Source organism: Coenobita brevimanus, chromosome 22 (assembly GCF_032717465.1).
Source record: "Coenobita brevimanus isolate Jiangsu-jjx chromosome 22, ASM3271746v2, whole genome shotgun sequence".
NCBI classification, from domain to species: domain Eukaryota; kingdom Metazoa; phylum Arthropoda; class Malacostraca; order Decapoda; family Coenobitidae; genus Coenobita; species Coenobita brevimanus.
In genome coordinates, this window is record NC_136975.1 from 2,556,507 (window position 1) to 2,565,000 (window position 8,494).

The 8,494-nt window shown below is 41.3% G+C and overlaps 1 protein-coding gene across 1 annotated transcript in view; it reads left to right on the forward strand.

The window, feature by feature from the left end:
* LOC145392352 (piwi-like protein Siwi) overlaps window positions 1-8,494 on the forward strand; it is a 59,026-nt gene that overhangs the window by 19,304 nt on the left and 31,228 nt on the right. The window contains exons 9-10 of the mRNA XM_080266753.1: window positions 5,600-5,805; window positions 6,973-7,105. Coding sequence (XP_080122879.1) covers window positions 5,600-5,805; window positions 6,973-7,105 — 339 coding nt within the window. The remainder of the gene's footprint in view (window positions 1-5,599; window positions 5,806-6,972; window positions 7,106-8,494) is intronic.

An 8,494-nucleotide genomic window follows, 5' to 3' on the forward strand; every position in this document is an offset into this window, starting at 1 on the left:
AACTGCTCATGGCGGTTTGGAGGTGTCTGTGGTGCGCAGACATTGGGGTAAAAATGAAATTTCCCAAAGGCCAAATTTTGTCTTAGGAATTGAGACAAAACATGCCAAAGTATATAGTAACGAAATATTAGCTCAATATTTACCTTGGTAAAGCCATGGATGAAAATCGAAGTGTCTGATTCCCTGTTGGAATGAATGGTTTTTGTTTTCTTTTTCGGTTTCAGTTTTGAAGGCTCAAACATGCATGCATGGGTCAGCCTTGTCACCTTGGCACTATATTCGAAATTCACCTGCGCAGCCAGGGCTGTATTGAGCAGTCACACTTGGAACAGCCAAGGCTGTATAGAGCAGTTAACGGGTTAAACTCCATCAATACTGATCTGGTATACATTGCAGGTGTAATTATTGTTCTAGCCATCTGTTCATCTATTGAGGCCACCATCATTTTTATCTCGTGACATGCTAGTTGCATCTGATATCCTGGCATCATCACAGGTTTCATATTTGATAAACTTCTACTAAGGATCAAAGAGTAAAGGAAATGAGCAGGTAGTAGATATCAGTAGCAAATTCAGTGGTACACACTGGATGATTATACCGTACAGTAATCCCTCATTTATTCGGACATAATAACGCCAAAGGCACGGCCGGGTAGTGGCAGCATCTGAATAATGATCACTATTCCCCTAGCATACCCAGACCCTACCTATACCCAACCTCCAACCTATACCATCCTATTTGTACAGTACTTATGTTTGATTTGGCAGTGTTTTTTGGTCATTCAGGCATATTTAGACATTGTCACACACACACACACACACACACAGGAATATCCAAAGTAATGCTTAACACCAAGAAAACTATGCAGAAAAACTAAAAACCAAACACACCCTAGCTATACACTACTGTATTTACAGTATCTCTCCTTATTTAGGCAGTGTTTTCTGGTCATTCTGCCATATTTTGACATCAAAACATACATAAAATTATCCAGAATAATTTTCAACACCAAGAAAACCATGCCATAAAAACATTGAAGACCAAAAAAAACTCCTACCAGTACACTACTGTATGTACAGTACCCTTCCTAATTTTTTCACTGTTTTCAGGTCAGTCTGCCATATTTAGACATCAAAACACACATAGGAATATCCAGAGTAATACTAAACGCCAAGAAAACCATGAAAAAACAAAAAAACAAAACGAAAAAATACTTCACGTATTCACTGCTGTATGTACAGTACACTACCCTCCTAATTCTGGCACTGTTTTCAGGTCAGTCTCCCATATTTAGACATAAAAACACACTTGGGAATATCGAAAGTAATGTTAAACACCAAGAAAACCATGATGAAAAAAAAGGCAACACACTCCAAGAGTTAAGCATATGTCTAGATGCAGAATATCATGAGCTTTCTCGTGGATTTTGTGGAATTTCTATACGACCAATAGTAATCGAAAAATTGCAAAAAAATAATAATAATAATAATAATAAAAACTCATGAGTCATTATTATCACCACAGAGGAGGGTAAGGACTGAAGGAGTGAGGGGGGAGCCGGGAGAGTATGGAGGAGGGACGGGGAGAAGTGATGCTGTGCGCAGATTTTTCCCCCTTCTGTCAACAGGCGGACGGGCGCTTTTACCATACATTTACTTGTGGCCATGTGGAAACACAACTCACGGTGACCGGGGGACTTTCGACGTTCGGTATAGAGGCAGACAGCCGCTGTCACCGAACATGTACTCGTGGCATGTGGTCTGTGTTCAATGGTGGTGGTGGTTGGGAAAGACAGCCCAGTGGCCGTGAGACATTGGATGTTTGGTAGAGAGGCGGATGGGTGTTGTCACCGAACATGTACTTGTGGCTTGTGGTCTGTGTTCAGTGGTGGTGGCGATTGGGAAAGTCTTAGCCTGGTGGCCACGCAACATTAGACATTCGATGGGGATGCGTATGGACATTTTGACACCGCTTGCAGGTTTCAGTCTTATTACTCGCGTGCTGGAGGTTTGTTGGGAGTGATTGGATGAGCATGCGGCTTTGACCATTCAGCACAGGGGTGGACGGACATTTTAACTCTGGTTATGGGTTACGGACTACTTTCCGCTCACGGCTTGAGCCCAGCAGCTACAATACTGAATGTTTGAACATGTTGGCTGGCCAGCCGAGGTTCTCGGAGACTTGGAGACTTTTACGTCTGAATAATAGCAAGTTAATTCAAATAATGGTCCAGCATCCGGACTCTGAGTGTCCGGATAAATGAGGGACTACTGTATTGTGTTGTGGTCAGGAATCAGGAATGATACAGTATTCCCCCCCCCCCCCAGCATTTTATGTACTATACTTGTTACTGTATTTTGTTGATGTTCTTGGAAGATGTGTTTATTTTTGAATATCAACTGCCTATCTTGGAAACAGTTTTGATTTTAATAAACACCTTTCATACACTGGCCATCTTACAACACCACTCATCTTCACAGGGTATATAGTGTATACAAGGTCTATCCAAAAAGAAACCAAACTTTTTAAATAGTGCACCAACTAGCAGCCATATCATGATCATGATGGGAGTGCTGTGTTCTGGCAACTTTAAACCTTAATTTAACACTAGCTGCATCATGCCATGTCTAATAGTCATCAAGGTACATGCACTTGAATGAACATGTTTTTAGTGCACTTGGCTTATTTTCTTCTGTCTCTTCAGTCATTTGATATTGGTGACCTTTCAGGGTGGGTTTTAACTTTGGGAACAAAGACTCCACAGGGGGCAAATCTGGAGGGTAGGGCAGCTGGGGAACGATAGTCATCTCATTATTCAACAAAAAGTCACGGATAAGGAGTGATGTGTGAGCAGGTGCATTGTCATGGTGCAGCATCCATATTTTGTTGTCCACAGGTCAGGTCTTTTCCTTCGTACTGCCTCCCTCAAATGTCTCAGGATGTCATAATAAAACTCCTCATTGACTTTCCAATCATGTGGAACAAATTTGTGATGAATGATGCCCTTTCAGTCAAGAAAGATGATCAGCACCACCTTCACATTTGAGCGACTCCACTTTCTTCTTTGATCACAGTGGCAGTGTTTGAACCTGCTGCAACAACTGCCTTTTTGTTTCGACATCATAGCCTTACACCCAGGTTTCATCACCTGTTTCGACATTTTTCAGAAAGTAAAAGTTTTTCCTGATTTGAAACAGAATTTCATGCAGACATATTGCTGTTTCAGATCCTTCATTTTTCAGCTTGCAAATAGATCACCAAGTGCACCAAACACATATTCACTCAAGCCTATATACCTCAATAACTAAGTGACATGGCATGATGTGGCTAGTGTTAGACTAAAGCGGGTATCACACGGGGACCCGTGAACAATTTGTGCAGCACAAAACGGACGTCCAAACTGAGCTTGGACGTCCATACCCTATCACACGGTGGACGTCGACGGCCACCTTCTTCTTCTTTATCGAGTTCACCCCACGCGACTGGGAGGTCACTTCCAACTCCCAAGCAGACGACGTGTTTATCAGCAACAACAATGGACATGAACCAGATTGTAACTTTTGCAATGGGTGCTGTAGTCCTAACCCTGCAGGATGAGGAAGAAGCCTCTGCAAGAAGACAAAGGAGGGGGAGAAGGAGGGCATTGTGGATGAGTGAATGGCTCCCACGGAGTGAAGAAAGCAGCCAGTAAAGAAATCTGCACAGTAGTGCTTTCTTCCTGAGTATGCCTTTCGAATGTGCGCGGGCGTCTCTTGGAAACAATCAATCCACATTCCATCATATTTACATTTTGGTATATATGAAAAGTGTCTATGACAAACAGAAATAAACGTGCGCGGGCCTCTCTTGTAAACAATCATTCGACATTCCATCATAATTAACACATTTTGGTGTATCTTACAATTTTTTGTGACAAATAGAAATATTACACAGCTACATGTAAACTCCATAGAGAAGAAGGAGACTACCGAGTCGTGGCCGTCCACAGTCACCGTGGACGTCCACGAATGGGTCCGGCGGCCTTCCATCCGTGGACGTCCATGACCCTTCCGCGGGGGCGAATTTGGACGTCCACGGTCAGTTTGGACGTCCACGAGTCTCCCGTGTGATAGCCCCTTAAAGCTCAGAGTCACCGGAATACAGCACTCCCAACAAGATCACAATATGGCTGCAAGTTTGGGCGCTATTTGAAAAGTTCAACTTTATTTTAGACAAACTTCAGCCTGCTTCTGTCATGTCTCACCCATTTCTCTCTGACACCCCTTCCATTTTTGCTCCCCATCCAAAATGTTTTCTGGTTAGCGTTTGACAGAAAGCCCACCATCACAGAATACTGTATAATCCCATCATCATTACCCACCACCATCCCAACAAAACCCGTTCACATACGTGTATTTCATATTATTTATCACATTAGCAGTCTGATGATGCTAAATGATAATGTACAGGGGTGCTAAGCCCTCCCCCATCGAAAACTTGTTCAGTTGGCTCAATCCTGTCTTATCTGTAGTCTCACCCAGGGCTCTTGTTTAGCAAGCCATAGCTCGCAAATGTGAGTGATTTTTTTCCCTTCAGCAAACAAGTTTTATATGCAAGTTGCCTTTTGGCGAGGAGAAAACCATCCACTTCAAAACCCAGTAAACTACAGAATAAGTAAATCTCACACAAGTGAACAATAAAGCACGTTGTGATTGATTATTGTTTCCTTGTTGCCATTGTGAATGCTTAAAACCTCATTATATGATTCTAATCATCACAATGTGTAAATAAATGTATTTATTGCTCGTAAAATGTATCAGCTCGTAGTCAGTTTGGCAACTAAATAGTTATTTGGCCCGTAAATCTGAAACCTTAGGAGCCAAATGGCTCGCAACCATTGGCAGTTAGCAAGAGCCCTGTCATCAGAACTGAGTAGTAGTACTAATAATGTCTCCAGACTTAAATAGTCAAGGTCTAGCTACGTTGTTTTAGAAAAGGCAACTCTTTTCTAACTCATGATCAGACAGTTAAAAATTATTAGTTTCATTATTTCACGTGTTGTAGACAAAGTTAATAATGTATATAAATAATGTCTTAGATATACACTCAAACCTCAATTTAAGGGACCTCCATGTAAGGGATTTCGGATTTAAGGGACTCCATATTCTACCTGACAAACGGACATGACCATTCAAAAATGATAATGCTAGGGTATACACATTAATATGTTTCTTTATACGGTACCTGTGATATAATAATCATGTAAATAAGTAAGATAAGTGAAAGTCATTGCATTTCATAATAATATTGTCTTTATATGTGGTTAAACGATGGACATTTTCAAGTAAGGGACAAGATGATTCCCAATTTAGTCCCTTAAATCGAGGTTTGAGTGTATTTCCATAGGGATTGGAGAATGGATATTATGTATGCATTTCTTGAATGTCATAAAATGCAGTTTTAAGAAATGGGAGTGATGGGAATGAAAGCCTACTGTTTCAGGAGTATAGTAACAGTCTTACTACCAACTACTAGAAGGTAGAGGTACATTTTCCTGTGTATAAGTATCATCCCTGTATATAATTTTCAGTTATAAGTCTCATACAATTCATTGTGACAGGTTACTGAACTAGCATCCAAGAGGCAGAGTGATCAGGCCATTTACCAAGTAAAAATTAAATTCATCAAGGAATTGAGTGGTCTGGACTCCCAGTATCTTCAGATAATGAACATCATTATGCGCCGCTGCTTGGATTACCTTGGCCTACAGCTGGTTGGACGCAACTACTTCAATCCCAAAGCAGAAGTGCGAGAAGAGCGTCACAAGTAAGCTACTCTGATTATTTTAGATTTTTTTTTTTTTTTTTTTTTAATAATAATAATAATAATTATGTATATTACTTATGCTGTAGTCTTATAATTGAATATAATGTAATGCATTCCTATGTTACTGTCTGATACTCATCTTGTACGTGGGAGATGATGCTCAAGTGGCAGAGAGTTGGACTACCATTAGAAGAGAGTAAGATCTATCCCAGGTTGGGGCATGGAACAGTTTGGATGTTTGAGAGTAGTTATAATGATTTTAGCATCTTCCATGAAACCTACTGGCATATCATTACAAAAAAAATATTTAAAAAAATAACACCAGTCTTAAATGAGATAGCGCTGGCATTAATTCAGTGTCAATAGTTGGTAGTAGTGACCAGATGATGACACATCAAGGAGTTTGGCACCATATGTTGTGTGTTCGAGGAATTCTGGGCCTTTGGGAGCTATGGAGCCAATGCTCAAGAGTTGGGTTGAATGGTGAATGAAAAAAATGAAACATATATTTTGTATTCATTCATCATCTAATCCTGTGTTGTCTTATGAGGAGCATAGGAGCCCAGGGCTAGGTAAGTTGGTCCTGACAGTGAAGATGAGAGTGACCAGCCTCACTCATCCCTGAATGGCATTACATGAGCAATAAACCCCAACCACCCCTTGGAAATAAACCTGCACAGGCTCAATCTGATTGGAGCACTTTAATTACCCACTACACTATCAGGTGCCAGTTGTTTATATGGTTACCACCCAGCATAGTGAATGGTTTCCTGGTGTACAAGAAACCATTTGGTATGTCTTTTGGTGTAGAGTCACCCATAGACAGAAGGAAGAGGAAAGGAAGATAGAAGATGAAGGAAGGAAGAGAGGAAAGGGCAGTCACCCAAGAGCAACATTACATCGAGTGAGTGGATGATGTAGTGCCCCCACCTACTAATGTTTTCCTTTGTAATAGTCCAATTCCCCATCACAGATAGGAGATACAGTATGTATATCAGGGTAGAACTATTTGTGGGATTTGGTTAGAGCAGAAATCAGCTCCTTGCAAATCTCGGTAGAGAGGGGAGCTCAGACCACTGATAATGCTAGCAGTCCCCAAGCTGTATTAATGCATGCCTTTCCTATGGACAAAATTTAATTAAGCTGCTCAAACCCTTGTCTTTTCAGTATTGCGGTCTGGCCAGGGTTTTCTACCAGTATTCGGCAGCATGAAAACTCTTTGCTCTTAAATGCTGATGTTATGCACAAATTCCTTAGAACTGAAACTGCATATAGTGTCATAAAGAACTGCAGGAATCCTGTAAGTACAGCATTATTGCAGTACGGGTGACATGATACATAGTACATGCAATTGATTCTCTCTCTCTCTCTCTCTCTCTCTCTCTCTCTCTCTCTTTCTCTCTCCCCCCCCCCCTCCAGTCAGCCTCATTTTTTTACTAATGACTTGCTTGGTTGGGTGGAATATATGATCAGGTTTAAACTACGTGGCATGAGCATGTGTGTGCATGGATGGAGTGAGGAGTTTTTGTGTGAGTGAATGGTGATTGGCTGAGAGGAATGAAATACATCAATTGAGTTGCATGTATATTAGGTTTGAATTGAAGATCATGAAAGTGGCATTGACCATTGCATGTACACCCAGCAGTGAAAGGTGCAGACACATTTTGCATATTAACAAGAAGTATTTTGCACATTAACAAGAAGTAGGTCTTGTACACATATCCAGCAATTGGTGGAAAACTTATTACATGAAAAACAGCAAAGAAAACATGTTAATGCCTTTTATTTATTGTTATTATAATTAACCCTAAATGTTGGGCTAATGATAGCACCGTTGTTCTCTCACTACAGGAATTTTCCCAAAAATAGCCTGTTTTCAAACCTCAGTATCTCAGAAACCATAGCAGTTAGGGAAACAAATTAAGGACCATATTACTCAACAACACTTCTTTTTGCGAATGAAAGTATCCCCAGGTCTGTAGGTCGTCACGTCGATGAGTAATGACTTGACGATGAGGAGTAATTTTTGGTGTGAGAGGTAAGCTGTATTTACACTTTAGTGCACGGCCCTGATTTTGGCTTCGCTTTCAACATAACTTCTCCATTACTAGATAAACTAGACACAGTGGTGTCCAGTCCACACCCTGTGGCACTATCGCAGAGTCCTTTCCTAGTATCCTTGGAAAGAGGTTTGGCAGAGGTGGATGAGGCAGAAGTCCACGTGAGGCGGAAACGGAATTGGACGAGAAGGGTTAAGAAAACATTGTCTTACACTTGGCAGAGTCACAGAGATGGCTGAGGTATGGTTGGCTCAGCTTGCTGGAGTCCCTCCCTAGGTTTTGGTGATGAGATAAAGTGACAGCCACTTCAAACTGCCGGGAAAACAAGTGCGGTTTCTGCCGACACCAGGTGGCCTCACCCACCTCTTTTGAGTTGGTCCATACTGACACCCGGCAGTTAGGGGTTAAGGATGTATGGTACTAATGTTACCTGGCTTAACCCTTATGGTACGAGACCTTAATTCTCTAATGGTTTTCAGCAAGTGTCAGGTGAGTGTGTCATCAGCTTGTTGATTACCCTTCACCCAGAACATTTACGTGGTTCTTATTCGTGATCATTCTATTCATACCCCTCTGACATATTGGAAACTCCATGTGGAACACAGTAATATGCCTTACGTCCAGATGGG